Below are 16,097 nucleotides of genomic sequence, written 5' to 3'. Positions count from 1 at the left end.
TATATGAGCCCTATAATTTTCCTATTGGAAGATGTTGATTTTGTTTTACTTGCAATTAAAAGTAACAAGATATACTTAAAGCTTGTGCAGTCTGTTAAGATAACCTAGCATGGGCCAGCTCTCTTGCATTTGCTCTTTCAGCCATCATGTAAGATTCAGCCACAATGTAATTTCCACATCACATTATCCTCTTGTTTGGCTCACAATCCAAATAGGTGTTGTTACTAAGGTTCTTGTACATGACTGCTGACTCCTGCCACTTGTGGGTTGTACTTGGGATTTTTCTTTGGCGGAAGCTCAACCTGGGACTTATTCACTATCTTTATTAGTTTATTACTCAAGCTTGTAGGGATCATTTACTTAGTTATAGTCAAAGTTCAAAAACAGGATCACTATGTTTTACATACTTTAACCCTTCCACATGTTTAGTTCCCATAGATGGTTGTGGAGTACAAAATGATCAGAAGCACAATATTAATCAGTGGTGGGTGGGGGACGGAATGTGGGCATTCATGTGGACACCCACTGAATGACAAGCATCTGAGAGAGAGTGCTAACAGGCCAGTAGGCTAACAAGTAGGGTTGCAACTTTCCTTCTTGAAAAACTTTGGGCACTTTGATATGGTAGGGGTGGGAACATGAGGGGCGGGATGGGGTAAAATGAGTGAAGTAATGATGCTATGGGGCAGGTTGTGGAGCGGGGCTAACCAAGAAAATATTTGGTGATTTGGGTAGGGGAAAAAAGGGCCCGCAGATACATTGAAAGTATATTTGCAATATGGGCTCCAGGCTTAGCTGTTTTTTTACCAGCCTGGTGGCAAGCCCTGTTCTTACCATCTGTCTATAAGTACAGAACTCTGTAGTACCTATTGGAAAAATATTTTAAAAAACAGACTGACTGTTGTTCTGACTGCTTTATTGTTCTGTATCTGGGAGGCTGCCCAAGCCTTAAGCTGGGTTCTCATATCTGAGTTACTGTATGGTAAATATCATAGGATAATTTGAATGCATGGAATAAACTACACTCTGGCATTTTAATTGTGGCCCAGAAATCATCCCACAAACTCAACAAAAAGTAACAGTCTGTGGAAGTTTTCAGCAGCACCTGTAATCTGGCCTTGGGTATGTTGGGTATGATTCTTTCCATAAGACTATACCATGCAAGAGTATTATTTTAGTTATTTAACCCATAGAAACTAATTACATGACCTCTTCTCAGGATACAATTAACCATATATGCACCAACTATAATTGGCAGGTTTCTTCAGGAAATGGTTACCGTATATACTCGAGTATAAGCCGATCCGAGTATAAGCCGAGGTACCTAATTTTACCTAAGAAAACTGGAAAAACTTATTGACTCAAGTATAAGCCTAGGGTGGTAGCAACATTTGTTGCAATCGTCAACCACATGAAACACGGATACTAGTGAAACGAAAGTTGCGAATAACATAGCGAAACTTACACGCTATAAGTCAAAAGCTAGCTTAGCTTTCAGTGAAGCAGGTAATAGGGTATGTAGTGGATTTTAAGTTTTCTTCTTTTTTCTTTTCTGTCAAATTTTTTTTTAAGAGTTTCAGATTTTAATTTAGTTCAAATAAAGGGTATGTTTTATGAACTTAAATAGGTGTGCCAATAATGTTTGTGTTTCTTTTGCTTTGGTTTATAACATTATTATTATTATTATCGCCGCATACAAACATACATCCACAGGGGGGGGGGGCGAACATATGTCCAGGGTGAGCGCAAGCCCGAGAGAAAGTAACTACCGTATATACTCTAGTATAAGCCGAGGGTGCCTTTTTGAGCACATTATTAGTGCTGAAAAACTCTGCTTATACTCGAGTATATACGGTATATGAAATAAATGGTAACACCAAAAAATTAAAGTGCCTTATATGTATTCAAATATAATGTACTTGTCAGGGAAACCCACTCACAGACGCGCCTGACACCGGGACGGGGAACAAGGGGGTTACACTCTTTCACCTTTCACACAGGTTAGACTAGCATCAAGCACCCCCAAACACACCACCGCCCCAAATAACTGTTCGCTGCCACCATCTATCATTAACAGGCGATAGAAACCTAATTACACAAATGTATCACACACAAACTTTCTTACTGCAGTTAGGGTTAGTTCTCACTAATTTAACAGCACACTAGCAGCCACAGGGTTAAAATTACAGTCAAACCCACCCCCTTGCTAGCAGCCCACTAGTTAATTAGCATCTACACAGAATCTGCCCTCTACCCAATACACATACACACAACCAAGCAGTTACTACACCTAGGCCTGAGCAGTCATACGAGGTACGTGGGAATCGATATAGAGCCAAAGGACAGAACTTATTAAATTTTATATTTAATAATCCAAAGTGGACAGTGCATATGTTATATAAAAACAGTGAATGTTACAAACAGACATACATGTTGCAGAACAGTTATAAAAATAAAAAGGGACAAAAATACAGAAACCTACATACTGTATATAGTCGAGTATAAGCCTAGTTTTTCAGCACCCAAAATGTGCTCAAAAAGTCACCCTCGGCTTATACTCGAGTCGGGTGCCATGGGTCTCTCTAGACTAGCACCCTCTCTCCTTTGGTGAAAATTAGGCCACCTGCAACCAGACCCTCCAGTGCCCTGGGCTGCTCCCAAATTTATCTTCATCTACCATCCTCGCCTGTCCCATTCTGCACTAGACATTTCACTTTATATTCTATATAAACTATATATAGGTTTTGAAGGATTTTAACTCTTTGTGTTTTAGCTTGGTTGCTGAGTACTCTTAAGGTATCATTGTTGATAAAACAATTGTTTTTGTTGACCCTCCACTTACAGAGCTAGTTTACAGTTTTTATTTGAAATAAATATTTAAAAACATATGCCCCACTGATGCCTCATTTAATGTAATTTTATTGGTATTTATTTTGATGAAACTTAGCAGTAGCTGCTGCATTTCCCATTCTAGGCTTATACTCGAGTCAATACGTTTTTCCAGTTTTCTTAGGTAAAATTAGGTATCTCGGCTTATATTCGGATTGGCTTATACTCGAGTATATACGGTACCTCCCGAGCAGCTCAGTCCCCAAAGGCATATGTCTTCCCAGTTGTCTGGGCCATTGATATACAGTTCACAAGGTTCACACCCCCAGTTTACAAAGTTCACGCCCCCATCCAATGAGAATGGTGAGGGCGGGTCAAGATTTGTAACTGGCTGTCCTGCTGACACTACTTATGGGTATTCACCAGAATTATAGAACCATGTGCATTATGTGGGAAATGGAATTCTCTTTTTATAGACACCAAACACATCAGGCCTAACCCATATTATTCTGGTTTTATCAGAATATGAGATAATCCCACAATGGATCATCATAACACGGGAGTGTTTGGAGTCTGTGGGGAGCCCTAGCTACAAGCTAATGACTGGGCGCCATGATTTTTATCTTTAGTAAAAGGGATTTATTTTATGGGCCCAGAGAAATATTAGCTAAGAATCTGCTAAGAAGAGACAGACCCCCACTGTAGCACAGGTATGATAATTTGGTTACCCTTGTTGATTAATTCTGGCTCTTCACACCTCGCCAGCCAGCCCGACTGGCTGGCATTTAGGGGGTATTTGTGAATTACCCCTACTGTGAGGGGTTTCCTTCAATTGTGGATTCCAAGCAGACTTCTGAATTAAAAACTTAACCCTTTACTGCTGGGCCTAACATGACAGTACTGTTACCCTGCACTGTGCAAAGTTCTGTTACCCTGCAGAGTGTGTTTTTGCTTCAGAAGCACTAATACAGTTTATATAAATAAGTTGCTTTGCAGTCATGGGCTAGCCATTAAAGCTGAAAAGGAAAAAGGCAAAGGAATATGCAACAGATAACAGACTAACTCCCTAAAATACAATGAGTTTACTTCTTAAAGAGGTCAAGTGTATTTCATGGCTCTCTACAGGACTATAGTATGAAATATTTTTTTTCATCTAAAATAGGATATTTGTTGCCTAGATATAATGTATCTGTAGGTATTCATTAATCAGATACAAACTTAAAATGTATAAAAAAAACTTTTCCAGTTGTTTATAAAAATGCTCTTTATGCCTTCTCCTCTGGTGATCTTCTTAAAGGACAAGGAACGGTTAATATAAATTAAAAGTAAGTCTAAAGGCATTCTTTTTAAATACTTACTGTATATGCATACATTCCCAGATCCCTGCTTGCTTCTCTGAGATATGGTGCTGGCAGCCTACAGCAGTGTGAAGACTACAGTGACATCACTGATATCTCTCTCCCCTTCCAGCAGCAATGCACATGTGTGTAACTTGATCTAGAACTGGGATTTTAGCGCAGTGCCTCCACCTAGTGGACACTGAGGAGCACACCTTAAGGGGATTTCCACTAGGAATAATCACACACAGTTTGCAGCAAATATCAACTTTATATAACGGTGTGAAAATAAAATAGCATTAACATGCAAACAGTAATAAACCCTGCTTTGGAAACCTTTGGGGTTTAAGTCGCTACTGGCTTAGTCTCTCTGAGGACACAGTTCCACACTCAACTCCTGGAGGAAATACCCTCCCCCAGTTCACTCCTGGCAAAGTCCCTTCCCCAGAGCTCTTTTGGTTTCCCCAGGTAGCGCTACCTGCCCCAAAGTAGCTCTCCCTTTGGATAGGCAGTTGCTCCCACATAGCAGGGCACAAAAAACACCTGTCCTCACCCAGGGGACACACACAGGAGACTTTCAATACCTTTCCTTAGATGAATCACTCACTGGGATCTGCAGGTGTTAAGGCATCCAACAGCAGTGTAGCAGATCTCTCTTTGCAAGCACTCAAATGCTAAGCAGAGCTCCTTCACACTGTCACTGCTTTCTGGATGGTCTCTCTGTCTCAACTGCTGGCAAAACCACAGGGGCTCCCTATATAAACTGCTGGGCCCGCCCCTGATTTTTGGCTTCAAACCTAGGCACACCTCCCTCTCCCAACAATGCACTGGGGCATCCGACCAACAGTCTGTAGCAGCGCGGGATGATGTCACTGACTGAGAAACAGGGGAAAGAGTTCTCTGATCCCCTACATAAGCTTTACTATAGAAACAACAATAATTGCAAAACACACACATTTTACAATGCCGATAACTGCCAAAAACACTAGAATTTATTAAAACATATGGATATGCCTGGATTATTGTCACGTGGTGTATAAACATAAGTATGTGAATATGGTTGCTGAAACAACCTAAGAATTTCATTCTGCACCATTAGCTGGCCATTATACAAGTCATGAGTTCTAGAGGAAGCACATAGCTAGTCTTATAAACATACAATATACACATACAGTGCCTAATTATACATTGCTTCAAATGGCTTATTGCTTATGGCTAAGTGCAGCAATGTGCAAGACAAAGCTAGGATTGTCATAATGTTATTGTTTGTGGGAAGTGTGAATTAGTGCAAAGGTGTGTGGGAGAATACAGTGAATTATGGGTAATTTAAAAATATATGTATGCTGATATACTTTCATACCAATGCTTATATTTTATACAGTTTTTTAGGCCACATTGATATTTCATAATAATGTAGTGTAGATACATCATGTGACATAGCCCTAGAATGAAACCCTCCCACAGCCTTCCTCTCCACTCTTAACCAGAGCCACTATTTAGTCACAAAAGTGTCTCTTACAGTTGTGCAGCTTGGATAGCAGACGCCATCTCACACTGCTTTGGATCCTCTTATGTTCGAACAGTGACAAAAAGCATATGCAGTTGAAGCCAGGTTCAAGTTGGCTTGACACAGTTTTGAGACTAACTGGTGGTGTGGGGAGGCAATGGATGAGAGAAAACAGCTGACAAGTAAATTCTACTTGCTTCATGATTGCTAGGGGTTACTGGACCAGTAGAAAACTATGTATTTTACTACATTACTTATGATATGTGCAGATGTATGTATGTATGTATGTATGTATAACTTTATTTATAAAGCGCCACAAGGGTACGCAGCGCTGTACAGTCTTACAGAATACAAAATTACACACAGGGAGGACGAGTGATATAATAAATAAATACAATAAATACATATATGTATATATATATAAGTGCCATGTGGTAAGAGACACAGTAGGAAGGAGGTCCCTGCCCCGTAGAGCTTACAATCTGAGTGGTTGGGTAACATACAGGCACAAACTTGAAGGTAAGAGTGCATCAGGTATGGGCATTTGCCCATAAGCGCAGGACTGGGCAAAATAATGTCTTAGTGCTCCAGAAGGTAACAGCTGAGTTTTTTCTTAAAGAGAGTGGGTGAGTTTTCCCTACGGAGGGATTCAGGGATAGAGTTCCAGAGGTAAGGAGCAGCGAGATAGAAAGGTTTAAGACGAGAGAGCGCAGTGGGTGTGGATGGTGTAAAGAGACGGAGGCTCTGAGAGGAGCGGAGGAGACGACCAGGAACATGTAGGGAGACCAGTGAAGAAATGTAGTGAGGAGCAGAGGAGTGAAGGGCTTTGAATGTCAGCAGAAGGATTTTATAAGCTATCCTTTGCTTGACAGGCAGCCATGCTAGTGAGCTTAATTGAGGCTGAGCAGGATCCCTCTTAGGAGAGAGCAGGAGGATCCTGGCAGCAGAGTTTAAGATTGATTGCAGGGGAGAGAGGTGGGAGTCTGGGAGGCCGGTTAGTAGGAGATTGCAGTAATCTAAGCGGGAAAGGATAAGGGCATAGATTAGTGTTTTAGCTGTTGATTGTGAAAGAAAGGGGCGTATCTTGGCAATATTGCGGAGGAAAAAGCGGCAGGTTTTGGCAGTGTTATTAATATGGTTAGAGAAGGAGAGAGACTGGTCAAAGATAACCCCAAGGCAGCGTGCAGAATTTACAGGGTTGATGGTCATGCCATCAATAATAATGGTGAAAGGAGGAGGAGGGCCAGGTTTGGGCGGGAAGACCATGAGCTCTGTTTTAGCTAGGTTAAGTTTGAGCTGGCGTCGGTTCATCCAGGAGGAGATAGCCAGGAGGCAGTTACCAATCTGGGTTTGAACATCAGCGGTTAGTGCAGGGGTGTCATCTGCATATAAGTGGTATTTAAGACCAAAAGAAGAAATAAGGTCTCCTAGAGAGAGAGTGTACAGATAAACACTTTTTCTCTGTAGCTTTGAAAAATTCTAGGTACATTTAGGACTGTAAGTAGAAGTGCAATTTATGCTGCCCAGCGTCCACTAAATTGTCAACTTGGCATATAATTCAGTTTTGCAAATGTGCAGCAGAGAAACAGGAATTGGTTCTATGGATGATTTCTGTGTGGAGACTGAGGCAGAAAATATATAATTAAAGAAGAGTAGGTGGGTGGGTAGAAGATATGAAACTAGACAGCCTTGGGTTTGCTCTTTAAGAAGACGCTTATAAGTAATAACTCACCCTATCCAGCTGGTGCAGGAGACAGTGTGGAGGCAGCATTCATGGTTATTAGCTATTTTTGGTCATTGTATGATAAACATGAATGTAGACTGAAGGGTGTATTATTACAGAAAGGCTTTGGAATCTTTGGAAGGGGCCCAGCACTCATGCTCATGCAACCTGGAGCAAATAAACAATCTGGCAATGTTTAAACTTATAAAGTGGCTGGGGACACTGCCATACAAGGACCCCGTAGACAGCCCTCCCCCCCCACAGTTGCAAGGTCTGCTGTTTAGGTAGCTCCACCACTGTGAATGGGAACAGATCCAATTGCATCTTGCTCTTTTTAATTACTTTTATTGCTTAAAAATGGCCAGTGTGTTTTAAATAAGTAGGGCAAGGCAACTATAGTGCAATGAAGCAATACAAATATGGGTGTTTACAGGAACCTTCTCAGGGTTGTTGTATACTTATTTTCTGTACTAAAAAATATTTACAAAAGTGGAGCAGATTGAAATTGGAGTAACAAATAATATTTTAGCTGGAAATAAAGGAATATTTACTTCTTTTTTTTAAAATCAATAATGATTGAAATCATTGTTTAACAGGCTGGTTAGTCTACTATTACTTATTTATAAGACACTGGGGCAGATTTAATTTAATAAGAAAGACTTATCTCACTGTTTATCAGATGAAAACTAAAGTACATACGAAAACTGGAACTGAATTAAGACAAAAAATTCTCTCCTCAAATTGAAGCTTACCCAAGTTTCCATGTGTTAAACTATAAAATAATATTTTCTCATGGAATTTAATCAGGCCCATTAAGGCGCAGGGTTAAGTTAACTTTTTCATTTGTCCAATTTTTCTTGATCCTTTACATTTTTTAAAATGATATGCTGCCTTCTTCTGCCACTTTCCAGCTTTGAAATGGGGGTCATTGATTCCAGTAGCTACAAAAACTATTTCTCTGTAAAGCTACAATAGTGTTGCTAGTTTTATTACTTACCCTTCTGTTCTGGCCCTCTTCTGTTCATATTCCAGTATCCATTGAAACCTCAGCCTGGTTGCTAGATTGAATTGGATCTTTGCAACCAGACAGATGCTGAAATCTCAAAATGAAGAAGTGGTGAACAAAGTTCTATATAATTAGAAAAAAAACATAAAAATAAAGACCAGTTGCAATTTTTCTCAAAATATCACTGTCATAAGAAAGTTACGTTAAAGGCAAACTTCCCCTTTAATGTAGTCAAAGGACATACTATACTGCTATTTTGTAGGGGTGAGTTTTAATTCTTAAGAAGCAGGACTGGCAAACAGAAATAGAACTTAGTGGGCAGAGCTGGCAATCAGATGGGAAACCGAACTAAACCATGGGAAGTTATATATAAAAAATAAAACTTGCCTTCTTCTTAAAATATATACAAAGGAATTGTAAGGCATTTTAGGGATATTAGTTACCTGTGGTAGATCAGATTTATTTTGGGCGACTAATCTCCCAATGTGCCATCAGCCTTACTCATTTCACTCCTACAATACAGCACACACAGTTGGGCCTCCTTCTGTATTCAGCTCTACCTGCATTTGGAAGTGCTGCATACAAAAGGAGAAAAAGGCAGGGGTAGGCCTAATGACTATTGTGCCCTAGGCAAGGCCATTGATTCACTGCGCCCCACAGGTAACAGGTGGAAGGAAGGCATGACAGCTTTCCCGAACTCTCACAACTTCAGGAAAGCCTCTGCCTGTCTCCTGTTGGGTGCAGAAGTTTCCTCTGGAACCTCCTGAGGTACAGAAGAGCTGGAACTAAGGGTAAATAGGCAGAAGAGGTTTGTGGCCCTGCGCCCCCCAAGTGTTGCGCTCTAGGCATGCGCCTCTTCTGCCTACCACTATTTCCGTCCTGGTAAAAGGTGACCCACAAGTGGGCGACCCCTGGAATGGGAGAGTCCTATAATTACCGCCTGCTTTTTACACCTTGTGGCAGATATTTAATCTGAGCAAGGTTCAAAGCATTGTTTGAATGCTACAGAAGGTTTTCTCCCCTTAGTCAGGCAAAATAAATTGTACTATGACTATTTAAATTTTATAAACCTCGTTTCCTTCAGTCTTGGAATTCACAATTACAGCAAAGCAGGCAGGTGTCATTTTGTGGGCACTGTTATTAAGACAAGCTTTGCATCATCCCAAAATGTTTTTTATACACCAAAATGGGGGAACTGATCCCCATGAACATACAGACGATACACAATTATAGACCATGAGTAGAGTGGGGGAATGTGAGGAGTGCAGTTATATCTAGAATGGAAAGTGAAAGTAACTGCCTGCCTCAATGCCTGGGGTATAGAGGTGGGGCAGGCAATATATGGTTGACAACTTAGATTTTCAAATAACTTTATAACAGGTATTTGATGTTTTAATTTAAAAAAAAAAAAAAAATGGGTTTAGTGTTTAATTTGGAATGTCTGGGTGACAGGTCCCCTTTAATGCTCCAGCACTTGCACCCATAACAGCTGTAACAGAGTACCAAAAGCAGTGTCTCTCACGCACCATAATGTAGTTCTGGTTCAGTCCGCCTCTCTAAGAAAAGAAACAAGAAAGGTCAGCATTGTAATCAGGAGAGAGGATGAGTAATGGCTGTGATCCTGTATAAGTTCTAACACAGTGATGGGGACCTGGGGTCTTTGCCTTGCTTAAAGCACCTCTGTTTCAGTGGTAAGGCAAGTTGAAAATTTATAACTTTTCTTTTTGAGTGGAGAGCCCAATAGCAAATTCTCCCCCTCCTGCCCTTCTTGGTGTGCTGGAGGCCAGCTTGATGGTTGGGTGGGAGATAGCAACACTGAAGCTGTATGTTCGGGCTTTTATAGCTAAATATTAACCACCTTGAAGTAAATAGATTTTATTAGAAGTGACCTGGTTAGTGGTGGATAATTTATTAGTGTAGCTGTACTTTCTGCTGCTTTTCCCAAAAGAACTGGAGGATAGGGGCGATATAATGTTTGTGACAGGGCGTGGCAGTCACCAGGATATGTGACTAAGGCAAGGAGCAGTAGCCTATGTGTGTGTGAAAAGGAGCAGGGGACCGGATGCTCACACACATCAAGTGTAAAGTGTTCAGCCTGTCAGGAAGCTACAACATTTATCAACACCAATCAATGTGAAGGCTGCAGCCTGTGCAGTCTTCCTGTGCTCATTCACTTGCACCCTGGCTGCCTGCAAGATGGATGTCCAGGGCCGTTTAACTTTAGATATATCGGACAGGGATCCTCAGGATGATTTTGAGCTAATCCAGAGACTTGGCAGTGGAAGCTACGGTGAAGTTTTTAAGGTAAAGGGGAATGTAAAATGTTACTAGGGTTTCTAGAAGAATTTGGGATGCTACTAGCCTGTATAAGAAAAGTGAATTTGTTTGAATAGTACATATGGTAATGCTGTATTTATCAAAACTTTAGGGATAATGGCTTTCTGGATAATTAACCTCAAACTATTTACATTGAACCATTTGCTATGTACATTTGGATAGGCCTCAGAAATTTGGATATGTAATGTATTGCTGCTTCATCATTTTAATCTGTCTTATTCTTCTATGGGTAATTGCATGCTGTATTACTTGCATGTTGAAAAAACATTAAAACTAAAATAAAATAATGAAAAAATATTTTGTTATGGTGGGTATACCGCATACCAGGGAGAATGCAGCTTAATCCTTCACCAATCCTTCCCTAAACTGCACCCAAAATGCTTGAAAGTCTGCGCCTCATGCTCACACAGGTCATGTCTAACTCTAGTTTCACCTCCAGCAGTGTTGCAGTTCTAGCTCTGTACTTGCCTTGCACTTGCTTTCTTGGTGAGTGGAACATATGACACTAGGTACCCTTTTGATGTATAGGGATATATTCTTAATTCAAATTGATATTGCTGTCTCGTAGTGCATATGCTATCACTGACTCCCTCTTTGGGAGTGCAGAAGTTCAAATGGAAAGTGGTTCTAGGACACTGAGGTAAGTAAGAGGCACAGATAGCTTCTCTGTGCTCTGTATAATACTATGTATCATAGTTTTAAATGTAGTATTGACAGTATCTCTTATTTAAAACCAGTTTGGCCTTTCTTTAAATAATGTCATTTTCACATGGGGGATAGTAGGTTAAGTGGTAAATTGGTTTACTGGAAATTGTTTCACATCTTATAATGTTTGCAAACATAAAGAGGGCTGTTTAATTGCTGACCCAGCAACACCATCATCTGTGTATCTTGGAGTCAGCTAAACAATGCCAGGCTTCATCTCGTACCTCCATTCTAACAGTGAAACCCTGTGCCTTTTTTGTGCCTCTCCCCCACCAACCCTGTCCATGCTGTGCATGCAGTTTTCTCAGAGCTTGCTTCCTGTGGTTCTCATCTAACAGGTGCACACACACAGAGCATCCTCTGGGCTTCCTGTAACTGTGCGCTCTGCTGCGCATACAGCTCTTCTCTTCCTTTGCAGGGCTTCAAATAATTAATGCTAATATGCTAATACCCTGCCTGCAAATAACCACCATTCATCACAGAAAGGACTGGTGGTACATAATGGAGTCTCAAAATGTGCGGTACAGTGACTAGATGGCTTATAACTTGGATAACACTAGATGCCATCCAGTCTGTATTTTAGCCTTGTGCTGAATATATCAAATGCCTTTTGCTTCAGTTACGAAAAATGTTATGTTTTTTATTATTTCCTGAGCTATACAGGACAAACAGGGAAATAATAGTTACTCCATGTTTGGTCTTTGTAAGGTAGATAATTATTTTATCAGTATTGCATCCCCTACCGGCTCCCTTTGTTGTGATGGTTTTTTTGTTTGTCCATTATGTAGAAGGATTATCTACTTCACAAGGACCAAACATGGGTCAGCTTCAGTTTCCTTGTTTAGCTTATGAAGTTACAAAAAACATTTTTTTTTTATGATTAAAACAGAATGCAAAAAGTGTGTTCAGGACAAGCCCTATTCCTTCAACTCATATTGAAAAATGGGGCATACTTTACAGGTACTTTACAGGTACTTTATCCTGTAATTTGTTCTGCATCACATTTATTTTGATGAATCATTTTTGGATGGCTGGTGCAGATTTATTATCTTAATTGTAAAAGATAGCTTTAAGATATTAGACTTAAAGGAGAAGGAAAGGTAAAAACTAAGCTTTATCAGAAAGGTCTATGTAAATACAGTCATAAGCACTTACAGTAATACTGCACTCTATCAAAAGAAACACAGGATTTTCTTTTTTATAAACATGATGTTCTAGTGTTTGACTTCCTCTCTCAGAAAGATCCTTAATTCCCGTGGCAAGAGTCTGCACAGTTCTCTCCTCGCTCCCCTCTCTTGCTCCCCCTTCCACTAGAATGCTAAGAACTCCCTCCCCCCTCCATTAGGAATGTGTGATCTGAGCTAGAGATGCAGGAAAGAAGCTACTTAAAATGGCAGCTGCTATCTTAAGCAAACGAAGAAAGCTTCTAAAGCTGTTTACTCAGGTTTAGTAATGGATTTTGCAGAATAAATATAGTGTTCTAGGTGGCACTAATGTGGCAAATCTATTGGCAGTAAAATGCCAAAATGACTTTCCTTCTCCTTTAATGCACAATAACAGGGAAAGTTGCAAAGTGCGAAAAAACAGATGCAAACTTTTTTGCACTTTTCACCATGTTTTCCTGGGATTTGTGCCTTATAAGCAAAGAGAACACAAAAATATGTGTCTACTGTGTCCAGTTCTGCATAGTGCATACTGTATAGGCAACAAATAGGTGGGATGTGGTTGTAATGTGCAAGGCAGATATGCCAGGGGTTGCCTGTGCCAGGTGCAGTCATTATGCATCTCTAAATTTGCTTGTGAAGTGTTATTTGAGAGGATTCAAATATTATGTATATAAAACAAATTGTTGTTACATAGCTTATTGCATTGTGAAGATGGACATATCTGTGGTATAAAATGTCTCTATAGACCAAACCATGAATGTCAAGAGTGCAGTTCACATCTAGATGATCAATATATTTATATATATATATATATATATATATAAAGTCCCGTAAGGTAGGCACTCACGATATAGAAGAATCACAATGCCTGGGTGCAGTCCTCGATAATATGAATAGATACTTGGACAAATGGGCTGCTCCACACATATTATTTAATAAGTCGTTTTGTTATATATATATATAAGCCCAACCCTGGTCAGACTTTTTCACAAAACAAAGCTGAGTTTCATTATTATGGAAACCACCTTAATTCACTTTTATAGAAAGAGGATGTGAGAGCAGAATGCAATCTACTGGCTCCTTTGGTCTGCCAGTTCCTCAGCTGAAGAATTAAACTATTATTGCTCAGTCTTCTTCTACATTTTCTCCTCTTCTCCCGTAAACCGTGCTTTGCAACTGGCACTAATTCTAGAGGTTGTATGGGTAGTTGTGAATATCTGACATTATGCTTTAAAGTAAGGTGTATGATGCAATTTTTGGACAAAATGACAGTGTTTTGCCAAGAATTTATTATTATTAGTATTATTAATGTAATATATGTATGTTTATGTATGAAGTGTCAACATATTTTGCAGTTCTGTACAATAAATGTGTATTCAATAAACATAACAAATTTAATACAAAAACAATAACCAATAAGCAATACAAAAGGTAAAGAGGGCCTTTTCCAAATAATTGTGAGCAACAGCTAGGTTGCAATCACCACAACTTATGCGTGTCATTTCCCATGTTCTGTAGCATTGGAAATTATGCTAATGTGAATCATGCCAGTGCAAACTTAATTTTGTGTATAAACTAGCACTTTGCACTTGCATTTGTGTTTAAAATGCAGCAAATTGACTAAGGTGGTCATAAACCGAGAGAGGAGCAAGTGCCCAGTCTGCTTCTAAATAAGCTTCTTCTGGAAAAAGCCTGTAATGGAACAGTATCTAAGCTACTTAAAGGTGTTGTTCACCTTTAAGTTAATGTAACCCCTATTTGGCTGTAAACAGGCCAAAACACGGCTAGTATAGGTTTAGAGCATGGGGTACATGCGACTCAATCCTTCAGGATGGGCCTTCGCTAAATTGAAGTAACCAGCGGTGTAGTATAACTACAACTCACTGTAGCTGTGTGCAGTGCAGATTAGCAAAGATGGACGCCAGAAGGTTCTTGCATTTAAACAATAGAACTAGTTTATTGTCAGGGTTATTGCATCATACTCACATTATATGATAGTACTCCCTGAGGACAGCAAAAAGAGGATGCACACTGGTTTATCCCACCTCCTTTAGAGTCTGGGCAGGGTAAATGCACCTGATCAGCTTGGTACCCCTTTGGAAGCAGTCTGGATAGATACCTCAGTCCTCAGGTTGAATACCTCTAGCTTTAAGAGTCCTACAGCCAACTGTGGATTATGGTTTAGGTACTGCCTGTCTCCTGTGTCTTAACCGTGGCCCTATGCTGAGGCAACATTGCCTGTATGGAAGGGTACTTCCAGCTACTTTCCTTGGTGGAGCCGAAACGGCTCTTGCTTCCTTTCCTCTCTATCTCACTTTCCTAGAAATTGCTCTACAAGAGTAACTATCTAACTGGTCCTCATTCACTGGGTTCTAATGATTGCATTAAAATTATATGTTGTGTTAGAATCTAATCCATATGATATAGGTTCTTTTTTGTACTTGTAAATCTGTTTCTCTTGCAGCACTGAATTCAATTTGAATGGAGCAGGTTTTGTGAAACAATACACACATTCTCTATACTGTATGCTTTACAAAAATGTATTCTTTGTTAACCTTCTTCTCATAACAAAGGCTGATAAAAGAAATCATTGCTGAGGAGTAACCTAAAATGTTTCCCCAAGTGCAGATTTATCAGCTCAATTCTTGTTGTTGAATTGTTTGGAGTCAGATTTGACTGTTGTGCCAACCATCTTAAAACCAGAAGTGATGTTATCATATAATTGTAAGTGACTTTATCCAAGGGCTGGTGAAAGGCAAAGGAGAAGCCTATTTTGTGACCTGTTGATCCACATCCACATTTACTTACCCTCTACCCTCTCAATACACATTCATTCACATATATACAGTAAGGGTGACCTCTTTTTAGAGAAAGATTGCCTTTCCAGCAAGAAGTTCATATGCTACTCAGAGTTTTCACAGACATTGTGTAGGAGGCAGATGGATGGAAAAGGACTGAGCTGAGAAACGTAGATGTCTGCACTTTGCAAAAGGTGACTGCTAGTCTGCTTTAGACAGTTTGCAGGATTTGGTTCTTTGCTATCATTTCATTTTTACCCACAAGTACAACTGGTGGAGATTCCCTCCTACATAAGGGCCAACCTTGTTGTTTTGGGAGAACCCGAACACCCACCACAGTTGGATGAGACAGGGGTTTCCCTGCCTAGATCACTGACATTTTCTCAGCAATAACAAAAAATGCTTTTTGGGTTACTGTAATTATTTATATTGCACATTTTGGTGATGACATTAAGCAGGGAGTTCATATTTTACCAGACTTGTTTTGGACATGATACTAGTGAGATGCCTTTATCTAGAGAGGAGCTGATTGAAAATGAAATTAAACCAAACAATAAGCTAGGAGGAAATTTGCATATTGTTTTGTTCAATTTCATTTTTAAGCAACTTCTCGCTGAATTGAAGTATCATATGAGTTTATTATTATGTAATAAGTTGAGTTAGCTTTAAATTAAAATCTAATATGTACA

The 16,097-nt window shown here is 39.8% G+C and overlaps 1 protein-coding gene across 3 annotated transcripts in view; it reads left to right on the top strand.

Annotated features, from left to right (window-relative positions):
• Positions 1–10,516: 10,516 nt before the first annotated feature.
• Positions 10,517–16,097, top strand: part of map4k1 (mitogen-activated protein kinase kinase kinase kinase 1) — a 55,024-nt gene continuing 49,443 nt past the window's right edge. For 2 of the 3 annotated variants that reach the window (XM_031891996.1, XM_031891995.1), the window contains exon 1: positions 10,518–10,706. In XM_031891996.1, the coding sequence (XP_031747856.1) occupies positions 10,599–10,706 (108 nt within the window). In that variant the 5' untranslated portion in view covers positions 10,518–10,598. Of the gene's footprint in view, positions 10,707–16,097 lie in introns of all 3 variants that reach the window. The other variant, XM_031891997.1, reaches the window with a different exon arrangement.

The sequence above is a fragment of the Xenopus tropicalis genome, chromosome 8, assembly GCF_000004195.4.
Source record: "Xenopus tropicalis strain Nigerian chromosome 8, UCB_Xtro_10.0, whole genome shotgun sequence".
NCBI classification, from domain to species: Eukaryota; Metazoa; Chordata; class Amphibia; order Anura; family Pipidae; genus Xenopus; species Xenopus tropicalis.
This window is presented reverse-complemented; position numbering and strand designations above follow the sequence as displayed.